At 27.3% G+C, this 17,067-nt stretch overlaps 2 protein-coding genes and 1 long non-coding RNA gene across 12 annotated transcripts in view; 2 read left to right on the forward strand and 1 right to left on the reverse strand.

Annotated features, from left to right (window-relative positions):
* Window positions 1-13,555, reverse strand: part of LOC126918661 (uncharacterized) — a 35,440-nt gene extending 21,885 nt beyond the window's left edge. For 5 of the 9 annotated variants that reach the window (XM_050726805.1, XM_050726804.1, XM_050726800.1 and 2 more), the window contains exons 1-10: window positions 13,363-13,550; window positions 7,900-8,222; window positions 6,253-6,558; window positions 4,102-4,290; window positions 3,424-3,931; window positions 2,975-3,205; window positions 2,454-2,756; window positions 2,052-2,186; window positions 1,089-1,846; window positions 283-472 (exon numbers count right to left, since the gene is read on the reverse strand). In XM_050726805.1, the coding sequence (XP_050582762.1) occupies window positions 283-472; window positions 1,089-1,846; window positions 2,052-2,186; window positions 2,454-2,756; window positions 2,975-3,205; window positions 3,424-3,931; window positions 4,102-4,290; window positions 6,253-6,558; window positions 7,900-8,183 (2,904 nt within the window). In that variant the 5' untranslated portion in view covers window positions 8,184-8,222; window positions 13,363-13,550. Of the gene's footprint in view, window positions 1-282; window positions 473-1,088; window positions 1,847-2,051; window positions 2,187-2,453; window positions 2,757-2,974; window positions 3,206-3,423; window positions 3,932-4,101; window positions 4,291-6,252; window positions 6,559-7,899; window positions 8,223-13,362 lie in introns of all 9 variants that reach the window. The other 4 variants (XM_050726808.1, XM_050726807.1, XM_050726801.1 and 1 more) reach the window with 3 other exon arrangements.
* Window positions 5,194-6,718, forward strand: LOC126918668 (uncharacterized). Its single transcript, XR_007711399.1, has 2 exons — window positions 5,194-5,522; window positions 6,293-6,718. It is a non-coding gene; the product is annotated as an uncharacterized LOC126918668 (long non-coding RNA).
* A 1,103-nt stretch (window positions 13,556-14,658) lies between the features above and the next one.
* On the forward strand, window positions 14,659-16,754 carry LOC126918665 (cysteine-rich PDZ-binding protein). 2 transcript variants are annotated; one of them, XM_050726826.1, is made up of 2 exons: window positions 14,659-14,789; window positions 16,340-16,754. In XM_050726826.1, the coding sequence occupies exon 2, from the start codon at window positions 16,366-16,368 to the stop codon at window positions 16,666-16,668; it is 303 nt and encodes a 100-aa protein (XP_050582783.1). In that variant the 5' UTR covers window positions 14,659-14,789; window positions 16,340-16,365; the 3' UTR covers window positions 16,669-16,754. The 2 variants fall into 2 exon arrangements, with proteins under 2 accessions (XP_050582783.1, XP_050582782.1); XM_050726825.1 differs by lacking the exon at window positions 14,659-14,789 and adding an exon at window positions 15,555-16,115.
* The last annotated feature ends 313 nt before the right edge of the window (window positions 16,755-17,067 follow it).

The raw sequence follows: 17,067 nt of genomic DNA on the forward strand, positions 1-17,067 counted from the left end.
AATAAAAAAGTGGAGAAAAGTTAAAGTTCGTACTAGAAAGAAAACTGTACTATATGTACTCGGTATCTTTGATTAGATATTATTTTTTAATATTATACATTTCGCCTGCAACAAAATACATGACGATTTCAGTTTATATGTATAGTACATATACATATACTGTTATCTTTAGAGGTCTGTTTTAATTTTACTAATTTGCGCGAAGATTATTTCGTTAATTCGTAAGATTGTGATTTAAAAAAACCTTATTGAATAATATTATTTTATTATTATATATCTTACCTTGTCGTCGTAAAAACCCTGGTCGTCTGTTCTTTGCTGTCCAAGTAAACGATCAGTTTCGAGGTCAGTATCTGCCTCTTCTTCATCTGGACCCTCCTCGATTTCAACATCTGCTTCTTCACCCGTACGACGAACTTCCGACTCTTCGCTATTATTTTCCACGCAAATTCTCCGCCTGCCATCCGATAGACTACATTTTAGTTAGATGTTCTTAAAGAACAGTAATTACATCTCAAATACAAATATGAATGATTAATTTATTATGCAAAATAGTTTCTTTTTTACAATATTTTGTATTCTTAATATTTTTATTTTACAATAGATTATCGAGACTGTGCCATTTAAATAGTACAAATATTAAAATAAGAAAATATTCAGATTAAAAATTTATAATAATGATGTCTATAATAACTAAAATAAATATATGTATTACTGTCAATAAAGAATACTCTGTGGATTGATGTGTACGATAGTAACAATAAATACTATTGTAGAATAGATAAAATCTTACGTTATAAATTATTTATGTAAATATAAAGATGTTTAACAGTACACATAATTCATGTTTGTAATTTTTATTGCTCACATCGGGTATTTTAGTGCAAACTTTAAAAGAATGAAATATGATACTGAAAGATTTTATTTAAAATTTTGAAAGAGCGAAAGAAATAGCAAAAATATTAATATATAACTTATAAATTAAAATTCAAATATAATTGCTGTTGCCTTAATTCGTATTAAAAATATACAAGTATTTGCAAAACAAATAAAAGAATACAAATTTTAAAAAAAGGAAAGTGAAATACCTTGGTATCCAAATAGGACTGACATTAGGTTCAGCTGGTTCTTCTGTAGAAGATTTTACAGGTAAAGTCTTAGTCCTTTGCAAAGCCATTCTAATGTCTTTAATAGCAGCTTCAACTTCACCACCTATTTCTAGATTAACGCTTTGTCTAGCCTGAGGTGCTGGCGGTGGCGGTGTGCCAAGAGGATCCAAACCATCAAGCTGAAGCTCATTTGTATCATACGAATTTTCTTTCTTAGGAACAAATAGATCAGGCGACGAAGTTTTTAAGGAATGCAAAATATCTTTGCCGACATTTAAGCCAGAGAGATCTTTCCCAACTGAATCATTCTCCGTGGTAGTTGGATGAGTACTATCATTAATACGACTACGTTGAATAATTTCTTTTTCAATTTCATTAATTTGTCGCTTCATCAACATCACAGTTGGATTATTATTATCAGTATCACTGGCATGTCCACTAGATAAGCCATCTTCAAGAACTGGCATGCTAGCATATATTCTCAATGAATCTGAATTATTTCCTAAATCACCAACTGATCCAAGAAGACCACTAGCTGGTATTAATTCATTATCCATCATCATTAATGAAACTTCACTATCGAGATCTCCACAATTACTATCGCAATCAGTTGTTTCAGGACTCAATGTAAAATTGCGAGAGTGCCCAACTTGCAATCCAACCTCTGTTTCTCCGAGATCCTCACTACTTCCAGTACCTACTGAGAGGTCTAAGAAATTATTTTCATGTTCACCAGCCTGAAAAGAGACGAAATACTAAAATTCAAGTAAATATAACTTTATTTTAAGTGAAACGATGCTATGTAATATATTTTGGACTTTATCTTTTTTTTATTGTAGATCGATTTTTGATGATTAACTTCAAATTTGATTAATGGCTTATATGCAAATAAAAATTACTATATATACACATTTAGAAATTTGTTTGTATGAATATTCTTACATTTTGTGGAAAATCTGCTCTTTGCTTCTTGGGAGATTCGTGAACTAGAACTTCCTCTGTTGTTGGTGGACCACTAGCTAATCGTTGACCAACATAAGCACTTCCTCCTTGTCTCCGCAGTTCATAATCCAAGTCCTTGAGAAAAGAATATGATTATAAGCAGTAGTTCGAAATATAGTTACCATCATAAAAGAATCAATTTTAGTACAAGCAACAAAAGTCAGAAAATGCTTTTTAATGTAAATCATGTGCTAACATTGTAAGATAAAGTTACATTAAAAGAATTAAAAGCTTTAACTAAGGCATGAATAAACTTAAAATGTTTATAGTATTAAATGTGTATTTATGTAAATATTACTTTTGTCGATTATAATACATATAAAATAAACAAAATCTTGATACCTGAAATGGGAAAGACTCGGTACTGTTTTCCTTTTCTTTTGTTGGTGGTGGACATTTAAAGAATTCCTCAAGTACTTTTCGAGTTTCTGAGAATTCATATAAATAATCAAATGTACTACCACCAGACGATACCAGATTGCTTATATTATCTGTGGGTATAGTTGATGGTTTTAAGGAGTCTTCTTCTTCATCTTCAATTTTAGGAGATGGAGGAGAGGCATTTACAGCTTGATCATCAGAATAATTTATATTTGTTTCTACCACAGCCTTTTCTACGATGATTTCTGCAGAAGTATCCTCCTTCTAAAAAGAAACATGAAAATATTCTGTAATTTCTATTTTCTTGATATAATAATGTAACCTTCCCTCTTCCTTCTCAAATTTGAATTTTATTAAATTTAAAGATAATTATACATATGTATAAACTTATAAAAGACTTTAAAAATTGTTAAGGTGTTTAAGTCACACTATACACTCTGTATAATAACACAGGAAAATGTAGCTACTCATTTGAAACATACCTCATTATGACTTGGCGTTGTCGGTAATACTCTCTGTGGAAAACCAGGCCTTGGTGCCATGTATACAGATGGTGATGACAAAAGGCATGGAAGTTGAGTATCACGTACTCCATAACGTCGTGGACTTTCAGAATATTGTGCTATTGGTAATTCACCAATTACTCTTGTTACTTTGTGATTATGTTCTGAAGATGGTGAGTCTACTTCACAATCACTAGCTGGAGTAATAACCTAAAAATATATGTTCTATATAGTATTTAAAACTTTATTTTAGATAATAATGCATAGAAAACATTTTAATTCTCAATTGCTTTACTATAATAAATGTTTTAAATAATTTTATTATATTCATCCTACAAAAAGGAAGATGTAATGAAATCTGATCATTTATTTAATTGTGTAAATACAAATATATATTATAGATAAAACAAGCAAATAAAAATAGGCACCTTAAAAAATTCTGAAGTATTACGATGATATGCCGTTGTTGGGCTCGGTGTACTTCCAATGCTAGAACTTAAGGGTTCTGGAGGAATGCGACCTCTTTGAGATTCCTCAATTTCGAGGCTTAAATTAGTTGGTGTAACTTGATTGGTATTGTTAGAAGTTAAGTCTAGTCGCAAATTTTGCCAATTATCATCAATGTCATCAAAGACAACTACTTCACCATCACTAACGATAGCCATGCTTCTTGCTGGCGTAGTGTGATTTGATTGATAATCTATGCAGCTTTTTGACAATCCATAATCAAGATCTGCAGTATTTTTTGATATACCATATTCTACATTATTGCTATTCAAAATTGAGTCATAGTTAATAATACGATTGCTGTGATTGCTCTTAGGGGAATCATAGTCAATAGATTTTGTTGGATTATGTCGCACCGAATGTATTTCTGAAGAAAATACAGTTTCTGTGACTTCTCTATTAGAACGCTGCTTTCTTGTATCACCGCATCTAAAATTTCAGTCATATATAATTTCTATTATTATATACAATCCTCCATTAGGAAAATAATACACAACTAATTTATTAAATATGATAGTCGTATGAATAAATGAAATTTTTCTTGTTCAATTTTATCATATATTTTGTGTATTAGAAGTAGATAATAGTTTTCAAATTACCGGCTTCTTAATTCCCATATAGTTTGAGTGTTTGGTGATTTATTATTTCTTTTAACTGATAGCTTGTTATCTGTTTGAATGTCTTCATTATTTAAGGAATTTGATGCCGCAAGAAAGCGTGATTTTCTAGCTGCTACTTTACCTCGACTCTGAGAAAAGACTTCTCGTCCACCAGCAATTTCTATAATTCTAAAAAAATAATAAATATTTAAATTAACGTTTAAAATACTGTTTGTAAAAACTACTTTTTATAAATTAAATTGTTATATAGTAAGTTAAAAATATATATATAAAAATATAAAACAATAGATTTGTAGAAATGATACCTTAAATTTATTTATTATATTTAATCCACTTGTTTATATGGTTATTTATTACACGTTAAATCAAGTTTAAACACCATTGAAGTAAAATGTAAAAGGAATATATAAGGAATTAAATAATTAAATAGAATAAACATAAAATTTTTGAAACATATGCTGACATATTATTTATTTCATAAATACAAATATTAAATGCTACTATATTCTATGAAATGTTATACTAATGTTGATGTAAAATCAACAGTAGAAAATAACAAAAGATAAATGGGAACACAAAATATGTAGACAATATTTATTTTATTATAAATTATTTAGATATCAAATATCTATGAAAATCTGTAGAAATATATTTATAGTATAAGAAAAATCTAATATAATTTTCATATTTATTTACATTTATATTATAACCGTATTGTCTTTGTACATATATATAATTATATTAAAAATAAAGTTATGAAAGGAGATCAATATTTTCTTATTGCAATCATAAATAACATTAATCTACATCATTAATTATGTTAAATTTATTCATAAATTTTCTTGGAAAAAAAGTGAAACATAATACAAAATATTAATAGTATTCATTTAAAAATTTTTGTAATAATACAATCATCTGAAATATATTTAATGCTTTACAACTTAACAAATTTCAATAAGAAAGAGGCATTACAATTACTAGATGAAAATACATTGTTTTCGTCGATATTGTTTAATAAATTTATATTAAATAACTTTCCATCGTAATAAATGGTATTGTTAGAGACACTTTGAACTGATTATCTTAATTAAAATCATTACGAAATGAGTACTGATAGTATCTGTAAAATAATGTAAACAAAGAGTGTAGGAAACTTTATTATGCTATATCATTTATTATGTAGTTAATACTTACACTTTGTTAATAAAAAATAGTTTATATAAAAGTCTGTTGTTAATATAATAATAAACAGTTTATATGATATACATTTTTCATTAATCACCACAAATTAAGCTTAAGAACAAAAAGTGATACAATCTAACCTAACATCAATTGCTGTGTAATGTTTATCGACTAAACTTCGATTGTGTCATTGACAAGTTTATCGATTATTTCAAAATGTGGGTAAAATTTTTATAAATATTTGATTCTTTAATCGTTTAGGTATTTTACACATACTGAATTTAAAGATAACAGAATTAAAAAAGCATAGTAACTAAGAGATCAATATAAGAATATAATATAGTGTAAGAAATTAGAAATAAGAACCCAATAACAATCTTCTTGTAATAGGCTATGAGACTAAAATAAATCAATTATTAATAAATCAAGTATTATAGAATTAGAAAAATAATAGTGAGTTATTCATTCCTCTTGTTTTGTGAAAATGTAATTTGTTTATGATGAAACACATAATGTTAATAAATATCAATATTAAATATAAAACATTGTTTGGAAATTTAATATCACAATCTGAATTTTTTGAGATTAATATAATTAATATAACATTTTGAAATTAAAATTTTAATTATCTGAAAAAGTTTAGAAAGTGCAATATATTGAGTTTTCCTTTGTTGAAAGTATTAACATTAGTATTTATTATTACATTTAAAAAATTATTCAGTATATTTATAAATTTTTTACTTTAAACATATATTTTTAAACGCATATTATGAATTGTACTATCTTTTTTTATATACAAAATTAATGATTATAGTTTATTAGAGATTAGAGATTATAGTTTATTTATGGAAAATATACTATAATTCTGATATTTATTAATTTTATTCATTAAATATATATATTCCCCAAATACAGAAGAGATATTTCAATATAATTAAAGTAACTTACCTGGAGTCCCTTAATTTGTAACTGCGATCACCCTTTGCAGAAGTTAAAATGTATACAGGGCTTTCCTCAGGACCACTATCATCCTGTTGTGAGTGACTCTGCTGATCACTACCTGGAAGGCTACCATATTGTTGTGCATCTTCACTATGTCCAGAGGCAGACGAGGAGCTTGAAGAAAGCGGTTTAGTATTAAGTGCACCAAGCGAATTAAATGTTCCAAGAGGACCACCAACATTGCTTGTACCACTGCTAACACCAACAGATAGTTGACTGTCACCTGTAAAACCGGACACCATGTTCGTTGTCCTAGGAAAGAAAAGAGTAATTATGATTATAATCTATGTTTAATTTAAAGATCTTAGAAAGTATTAAAATCAATTTTATTTATTATATGTATTTATCATTATGATTATACACTTCAGTAAAAATCCAATAAATAACAGTTCTTATTAAATTCTTCAGTAAATATGAAGTTTTTTATTCATTTTATACATTCTTTAATATTATTTATTTATTATATATTTCATCTTTCATACATTAAATGCGTTTTTATATATGTTTCTTAGTCTACAATCTCATTGCATCTTGATGAATAAATAAAACATATTTCTAGCTTATAAACTTGCTTAAAATCATTTTAACCAGTACAAACTAAATTACATCTTTTAATACAATATTGTGAAATTACCAAGATTTAAATTCATGCTTTAATTCATCATCCAGAAAATTAGTTAATTTATTAATTTATTATTTAAATTAACATTCTATAACAAAAATATTCTTTTTTCTATATATATACAGAACTACACAAGTTATTTAAGTTCTACTTATGATTAGAAATAGTTATCTGGATTTTTTATATATTCACATTTTTACGGTAGTACCAGAAATATTATATGTAATATAATGATTGTTAATTATTTTATTTTTATTATATTTATTTTATTTCTATTTTCCAATAGCACTTTCTCCTTATTAATATTTTTAATATCATAAGATGAAGTTATTTTTCTATGAATAGTATAGTAGCTGTGAATTATCCCAATCTTTATTATTTTTGTGATTATTATTATTATTTAAAAGATATAGGGATTTTTAAAAGCTATATTTTCCACAAATATTTTAAAGATTTATATAAATGGTATTCAGTGTAGTACCTAAAATTACACAAATACTGTTACTGATGTATTTAAAATATAGATTATAAATGTACAATATTTCTTCCTTCAAATATAAACTATCATTAACAAGGAATAGTACTTTTTAAATATAACTCTAATAAAAAATTACACATTAAATTTTTTTTTATTTTTGTTGTATGTATTATTATTTTTTAAGCATGTTTTTTTTAAATCACTAGTTATTATAACAAAGCATTAGTAAATAATTTAGTTTCTAGTTTATTCTGATGAAACAGTAAATTAATTAAATAGTTGTATAAAGTATTGGTAAGTAAACAGTGCACTTTTAAACTGGACATTCGTCGCAATATATTTATATTTATATAGTTTAAATATTTTTGGGGATGTAAATAATATTCGTTAATGGTTGCAATGTAACTTGTAACATTAAGAATTTTATTATAGCGATTAATTTTAATTACCGATTAAAAGAAAATATTTGATCGGTAAGTCAATATAAATTTACCTATCGGAGATATCACGCTCGAGGTCGATCATGTCTTCCGGTATCGCTTGTGAGTGCGTTGAATGTGTGTTCTTGGAGTGAGTGTTTGCGAACGTAGTCGCGAGTGTATTTGTGAGGCTAGTCGTGAGGCTGGTGGTAACAGAGACGGCCTCCTTCTGGCAGAGGCTCTCATGCGGCTGACTGATCTGTGTGGAGGCCCCCGGACTCGGGGGTGGGCCACCCCTAGGCCGACATTTCGGGAAAAGTCGGTTCAAGTCTGCGTTTTCCAAGATCAGGCTTGTCATCGCCACGCCACATTCATTTCTCTTAATACCCTGTCCATTCTGGAACATTATATATCCGCATCATGTAGAATGCTACTACATATATGGTTACATTTTTACGTTAGGTGTTTTTATATCAGATGAAAGTTCTGAATATTGCTTAACATATAATTAATATCTAATTAATAATCTTAATCTCTTTCTCAATATATATTTACTGATGTGTAAAGAGTCATTAATATGTAATGCAATAAATATTAAGTCTTTAACGAAGAAAATAATAACCTGTTAGAGATCTCATTTAAAATTGATAAACAAGCAGTAAAATTTAAAAAAACCTAGAATATCATAATGATTATTCTTAATACATATACATAATTATTATTCATAATTTTACTTTTATTTTAAAAAATGGAACATGAAAAAGTAAAAATTATTACTTTAAAATATTATTATCTTATCAAATTTCATTTTATTTTATTTTGTTAATTAATATAAAAGTATTTTATGTAATACGATCGTAAGAAAGAACGTTTATAATAATAAGCTAAAAAAAATACAGTGTAAAATTGTGAGAATATGTTTACTATGATATTCTTGTTACGATACAGTAAATACTTATAAAGTTGGACAGTCCTGAACTCTAAACATAAACCGGTACCTCACTTATTGATTAAATTATCGATAGGTAAATACATATATGCATAGCACGTGGTATTTTCAATACATAACACCGACCACTCAACTTCACACTTTAATAACGTAAAAAGTTATATCCTTTATTACAGAAATTGTAAAATTTAGATCAAAAGAACTCAATGACACGACATCCATCAAACCTAAATTTATTTTAACAAATCACATAAGTAATGGTATATATATATAACACACATATATATATGTACACACACACACACACACACACACACACACACACACACACACACACACACACACACACACACACACACACACACACACACACACACACACACACACACACACACACACACACACACACACACACATCATTACTTATGTGATATACATTACTACTATATATATATATAGCGTTGTTACCGAATTCTAATTTCGTTTTGTATTCTCTTTTGCCACCATGCTCTTTTAAAATTCTATTTATATCGTTTTTATATTACGAAATATAAATGTATTTGCATAATTGTCATTAGACACATAATGTAGTTCATAACAATTATGCGAAACAAATAAAGGAAAACAGTAGACAAGAAAATAGAGAAACATAAAAAAGGAGACAAAATGAAATAAATAAATGACAATGGTGTAAGAAACTGGATAGAATAATGAGACATGGAAATCGGTGAAAAGAAAGAAAAGGTGGTAAAAGGAGAGCGGAAAGTCAGGGGGTGAAAGGAAGTATACAATAAGAAAGACGAGTTCTAGTCAAAATAAACGAACAGAATGAGACAAAGGCAAAAGGATGAGAAGTTTGCGGATTTGAGGAAAACATGAAAACACTAGCAGAAGAAACATAAAGAAAGCAAGATGAAAGACGAGAAAGTGTATACTAGAAAGGGCTAGAGAGAAGACGAGGGTTTGGCCCGTGCTTCGTTGAGCGTGGAATCAATAGGAGGTCACTGGCACCAGTAGATGCAATCGGCACATTTTAAGTCTACCTCGGTGTTGCACAGCTTGCTATTGTATTGACCCTGTTTCTCTTTATGATTAATTCCAGACATGTGCATATCCGTAATTATAATAATTTGCGCTGTATATTTCAACATTCTATTCCTATCTCTTTTAACCCCATGTTCCTTTTTTTACTTTTCTCATTCTTCTTGAGAACAAGCATTGGGATGAATCATACAAATGACACTTTAATCCAAAAGCGATAGTTATTATTCTCTTTAATAACAAACAAGATTTAAACAGAGTGAAATCGTGCACTTATGAGATAAAATATTTTTTGTCAAAGCAATCAAGGAATCAACTTTATTTTATACTTTCATATGTAAAAGATAAATTATTACGTTTTGTAATATCGTATTGTTACTTAAATTAAATATTGTATTTGGATGTATCATATAATTCAAAGACATTGTATTTCGGTGTAACTTTTGTACTAAAATAGACGTAATTTGATTTATTTTATTGATTCTTAAAATGTAAACTTCTAAAATGTATTAGATTGTATTGTTATCTATGAAAATATTATTTTATAAACCTATAAGCTATCAATCTTTTAATGATTTTTATCAATGCTAGTAAAAATTGTTTATTTATGTTTTTCATGTATATGAAAAAGTCAGTTTTAGTTTAAAAAATATATGTATCGGTTTTAGCCTTCAGATTTTAATGTTATGAGTGTAATACGAATATAATTAATTTTATTCTTCCGCGACGATGTCTGGTACGACACCAACGCTATGAAATGCAGAAAAATTATAAATTACATTAAAACGATAAGTTACGAATGTAAAATTTATCAAAAATCTAACAATTAATAATTGAAGTATGAGAAATGGAATGAAATACTTGGAAAAAATGGAAAAGGTAACTGTAATGTATATATAATATATACTAATAACGTAATGAATATTACTACTATAATATATAAAATAATGTAATGAAACAATGAAACAATGAAAATTAATCTAAGAAAGGTATCATTTTCAAAACTGTGTTTTATTTTGTTTAAAATTCTTCCATATGTAATGGATCTTAATAGCATAAGTTTTGTGAACTTTATATAGTATTATCTGCGTGATGTAGTAGTAAATATCTATGTATATGTTAAATTTTGTCATTGTTGGTAACTTTAAGCTTACAATAGCAAGTTGTCATGGATATGCGTTTATTTCTCTCACACACACAATGTTCAGTTTTTGGTACATGTGCATATAAAGAAATGCTAGTAAATAACATTTTTAACTCGTAAGTATAGAAGGAAAATAACTGATAATTTGCATTGTAAAATATCATATTATACAAAACTATCTTACGAACTTTTTTATTTGAAATTAGCATGTTAATCGTCACGTGTGCTGTCACACGGTAGATGACGTCTTTCGTTACTGCATAGGTTAGTTTCATCTTTTTTTTCACTTGTCAGTTTGACAGTCTATGAGATATGCGGATTATTCGCATGAAAATAAATCTTGCAATTCCGACTTAGAAATTAAGATATAAAAAAATATAATTCAGTTGAGGAATGCTTGCAAAAAATTTTGTTTATATTCTGTTCTTAGTAGTTAAAAAAAATATACGAAATAACTTTAACCCCAATTACAAAAAAAGTTTATGAAAAACATTCAGTTACTCGAGTGTCGATGTAAATATATGTATAGATACTAGCTCTACATTGGTTCTAGCTAGTAATATAAAAAAATTACTATAAAAATCAAAATGTAAAGATGATAACATTATATTATGTTTTTGTGATATATATTTCATGTTACACATTATTGATATAACAGAATATAATTTGATTAGTATAATGAATTTTTAAGTTGATATTTGATTGATATTTAATTTCATAAATTTTTTTAAAAGATTTTCTAAAACTTCTGTAGTTATTACACATACGTAATATAATTTTGGATATATTATTAAATTATATAAGTCGTATATATATATATATATATATATATATATATGTGAATGTTTTTAATTTAGAGATTTGTTTTTTCAACAAAAGACATGTAATGAGAAATAAAAAAACGGAAATTAGAAAGTTAGTGTAAATAATAAAATGCTTGTACACATTTACATGTGATGAGTATTAAAATGTGATATCTTTCCTGTAATATTTATATAATCACTCGGAAATAAAAATGGACATACATCCATGTAGTACATATATACAAGTATATTAACTTTCAAATTCAGTAATTTGATAATTAAAATTTTTTTTTTTTAAAGTAAATGTTAAAAACGGTGTTGGTGATTACATATTTAGTTAAATGTGAGCTATTTAAAACAATGTATTTTACGCATTTATTTATATAGAAAATAACTTAAAGTTCATTATTATTATCTTCACATAAATTAAAAATTATTAGAAAACAATCGAGGAAGTGATATACATTACACAATTAAAAGTATTTCATATTTTGCGTACGCTGAATTATTATGTAAATTGGCATCGTTATTTTTATTCATCATTGCTTGCTACAATTATCCAAAATTGTACTTAACTGTGTTTTATTATGCTTCACACATTGAAATCTCTTTATATTCCAGTATTTTTTCTCATAAAAATCATATTAAATAATTTTAATTATAATAATTTTTAATACTTATGGATAATTTACTATTAAAAATACTAGTTTTTTGATTAAATGGAAATTGCAATATGTATATATCTATGTTCTTTATGTACCATTTTAGCAAAATTTTTATTGAAAGAAAAAACAGTATTTCTCTTGAAATCATTTTTAAATATTTATTTTTAAAGATTATAGGCCAATAGTCAATTATATAGTTTAAAACAAATATTATGAAAAAAGGCTGTACTTGGATTTCTAAATAGAATTTATCTGATTGTATAGCGATTGTTCTTATGAATATTTCTGACAAAAATGAAACGCAGACTTATGGGTACTGGGTACACCTGTTTAAAAATGAGAGCATCATGTATATTGCAAATCCTGTCATCCGATACGTACGAATTATCTATTGTCTATCTGGATTATATTTTAAGAATCAAGATCGAATTTATTACTTAAAATATATCTAAAAAAATCTCAAGGAGAAATCGATCGTACGATCTTATTTGTATTTGCATTCGTAAAAGAAAGGAAAACTTAAATGGAACCTACATCTGAAATGAGTGTAAATCAGCGAAATTTCAATGAACTCGTATGCGTTTAATAGAAATTTTATGAAAAAATAGAGGAAGGGCTTTGGCTATAGGCGTCTTTCTATCCAGAGATTTCGAGGGTGACTTGACCTCTTCGAACGTCAAATTATGCATTTTTGAGCGAACTTAACGAAAATAGATGGACGTTTGATGCACGAAATGAAGTAAAATGCACGTTTTCACTATAAAAAAGAGACTAAAAATTCGTAATCAGGTCTTCTATTGGAGTCTCCCATCGCAATACGACTTGCGAGAAAGAGGAATCGATCCAACATGTTAACGCGTGTCTGGCATCGAGGATGGCAGCCACCCGAACAAAGTAAGTCTTTTAGGATAAATTTTATTATCGTTTCTATTTACCTTGTTGTATCCGTTTTAATGCGTTCACTCGTCACTTTGTTATGACACGATGCACTGAATTAAATTGTCACACGAAATGTCGCAATAATCTGGTAATACGGTCGCGAGTACACAGGTCTTCAGAGGATAGTCAGACACTGAACGAATAGATGGCGCCCAACACTTGTACGCCACCCCTAGCGTCGAATTTTCCTTCAACCCTCTTACTCCACTAACATTGCTTGCTGCTTTCGACTAGAGGGTTGATCGTGTGATTCTAATCAAACTAACGAAAGTCAGCGCCAGTTCTAACTACGTAAAGTTATCTATAACAGAGAGTTGTCGATGCTTTTATTTAATTTGTCCATTGGAAATTCAATAAGCCAAAAGTATAATTAAGAATATCATCGTAAATGGAGAAAAGCATTGCTTGCCTCTAAAAGATTTACCGTATACATATACATATATGTAATAAAAAAATTTTTTTTAAATACATAAATATAAGATTAATTATTGTGATACTCAACTATTGTAAGTAACTATTGTATGATATTTAAGGACAATGTGCCTTAGAATGATATATTCTATACAAAGTATAGGTAAAATATTGCTTTATATAATTGATTTTTTTGCTTTTTGTAGAAAAATTATACAATGAATGCGTGTATATCTTAATAAATTACTGTCATTTTTATGTCATTATTTTTGCGTTTATAAACATATTTTTAAAATTATGGTTGTAGAATCAAAAGTTTATTTAGGTATTTAACAGAACTTAATGTCGTTATTTAGTTGCTATATCTAAGGCAATGGTTTCCCTATTTTAAGTCACATCTTTGGTTTTAAACAACTGATAAATGAATTGAACAAGAATTGAACATGAAACAGATAATCAAACAGAATCAATCAGACCAACTGCGGTTTTTATCAATTTTTCTAAAACAAATATTTTAAATACTTTTATTACTTAAACATTATCTAAACATATGTATATCGTTCTTACGCAAAAATCAGATAGATGATATGAAGTAAACATTATTTATTGATTGATATACGATGTAAACACTGTAACACAACAAAGATAAGTACATTGTTCATGTTAAAAGTATCTAAGTGCTTGAGAATATTACTAAGCATAATAAACGTATATGTATAATAATATATTTTTTCCGCATGCTTTGTTTCTTTTAGAATGTCAGCTAGTGGTAATAATACAATAGAAATACATATATATGTATGCATTGTCCATATGTATCATCCGGTATTATGTATACATAATTATATTTTACTTGCATAGTTTATTGCATTCTGATTGCATTGCGTTTAGAAGTCTATGTTTTACTTATTTCGTGTTCAAGAAGAACTATATAGTACGTATAGGTACTTTACAATTTACACTCATCAATAAAAAAAAGAATCCATTTTTCAAATGAAATAATAAGAAAATAGTGAGTTTTAATTAATTTACCAACTTTGTACATTTTACTCATTTCAATTGTATAAAAATAATGACACTATCTTAAAACAAGTAACGTATATTTCAGGTTAACCATAGTTATGTTAAGAAAAAAACTGATATTTATTGTAACTTTTTAGACTATTCTTGTTCTACATATGTTTAATTATTAACGCTTAAGGAATGAGAAATTTTTTGCAAGTCCTTCGCATAATGGGGTATTAGTTTAGAATATTGAAATGTTTATCTTACTATCGGATACGATACCTACATGTATTCACTTGGCTCACCAAGCGAACAATTAACAGGAACCGATATATCCGTTATCCCCGCTCAAGAGGTTAATTTTTGTTTTAATGATTAGATGCTATCACTTTGTAGTTTTATGTGATATTTAATTTTTTAGAACATAAACTGTAATAAAATATATTAATATAATGCATAAAATGAATTTACTTGCTCTAACAATAGAGTATGTTTAATTTTTCATAAATTCGAACTATGTGTGTGTGCATGTTCAATATTTAAAATATATGGTATGATAAATAAAGATATTTAGGATGTTAAAAATATTAATTTATCCTTATTATTTTCCTACATTAAGAAGCGTAGTGCTATTGGAATTTAAGTATATGCTTTGCATATCTATGTATGTACATACATGTGTATATACCATATGTATATATGGAAGTACATATACAATGTGCGTAAATATGAGTCTTATGTATTTAGTTTTTAGTGATATTAATAATAACTAAATCAGAAAAGCGCTATCTATTACTGATCCGCAATTACAACTAGGTGGTACATATATCTGATAACTGTTGGTTGTAATGAGATATGGATGAGATTGAGACTACGGCCATGTAAACAGGTCTTGACATTCAATAGGGAAACCGTCCGAAATTTGAGTCATGCAAAATCAACATGGAAGACAACAAAGTTCATGTTTTTACGAGCTAGACAGAGATGAGTAGAAAGTCTCTGCCTCTGTGTGAGACATTCATAGCATGTTACACATGCGCAAAACATGAATCTTCTTGTCTTCCATGTTGCTTTTTTATGACTCAATTTTCGAGCGGTTTCTACTATACTTTCGATATATAAGTGTCTAGTCCAGATGTTGAGACTTGTCTATATGACCGTGGATAAGAATGTGATATTTGGGTTAGATATTTCTCGTAATTTATTTATTTGCAGTTAATATCTCGAATATTTATACTTATCGTTCGTGATTAAAGACTAGTGTTGGGATGTATCATATAAAATGTGTACTAATTAAAAGAGTAATATTTAATCATTAATAAGAGTCCTGAAGGTAAATTGAAAATATCTTAATTTGTTAATTTAAAAATATAAAATATTAAAAATTTATACGCATATTTGTTATTGGCCAATTATTTTAATTTCACGTTAATTTTTTTTTATCATTTTTCACTATTTTTTACATACATGTTAGTCTTAAATCTAACCTTTATTATTTAATTTGATGATACAATATAGTATAAAGATAACATATAACGAAGTTTTACTATATTTCAGAATTGAAATTTCAAATCTGATTCAAAATGGTCTGTGAAAAATGTGAAAAGAAATTAGGGAAAGTCATAACTCCAGATCCCTGGAAAAGTGGTGCACGGAATACAGTAGAAAGTGGGGGACGTAAAGTTGGAGAAAATAAAGCACTTTCTGCAGGGAAGGCAAGATTTAATCCCTATACTGTTACCTTTGAAACTTGCAGAATATGTAGACAGAAGGTACATCAAGTTGGATCACATTATTGTCAATCATGTGCATATAAAAAGGCTATATGTGCAATGTGTGGTAAAAAGCTAATGAGTACAAAGAACTATAAACAGTCTGCTACTTAAATATTAAACTTAATGGATTTGTTTGTAAATTTATATTATGATAGATGTAGATTGGTATAAAGAAATTAATTTGACTTGGACAAATATTTTGTCTTGATATAAATAATAATTATATATATATATAAGAGTATTCCTTATATTATTTTAATAAAATATTATCTCATGAAATATACGTTACTTGTTTTAAGATAGTGTCATTATTTTTATACAATTGAAATGAGTAAAATGTACAAAGTTGGTAAATTAATTAAAACTCACTATTTTCTTATTATTTCATTTGAAAAATGGATTCTTTTTTTTATTGATGAGTGTAAATTGTAAAGTACCTATACGTACTATATAGTTCTTCTTGAACACGAAATAAGGTAGGATGTACAAAATATGTTAGTTAGATGTATA

The sequence above is a fragment of the Bombus affinis genome, chromosome 7, assembly GCF_024516045.1.
Source record: "Bombus affinis isolate iyBomAffi1 chromosome 7, iyBomAffi1.2, whole genome shotgun sequence".
Classification (NCBI taxonomy): domain Eukaryota; kingdom Metazoa; phylum Arthropoda; class Insecta; order Hymenoptera; family Apidae; genus Bombus; species Bombus affinis.

Coding starts and splice junctions, on each gene's coding strand:
- LOC126918665 (XM_050726826.1), top strand. CDS start 16,366: ATGGTCTGTGAAAAATGTGAAAAGAAATTAGGGAAAGTCATAACTCCA.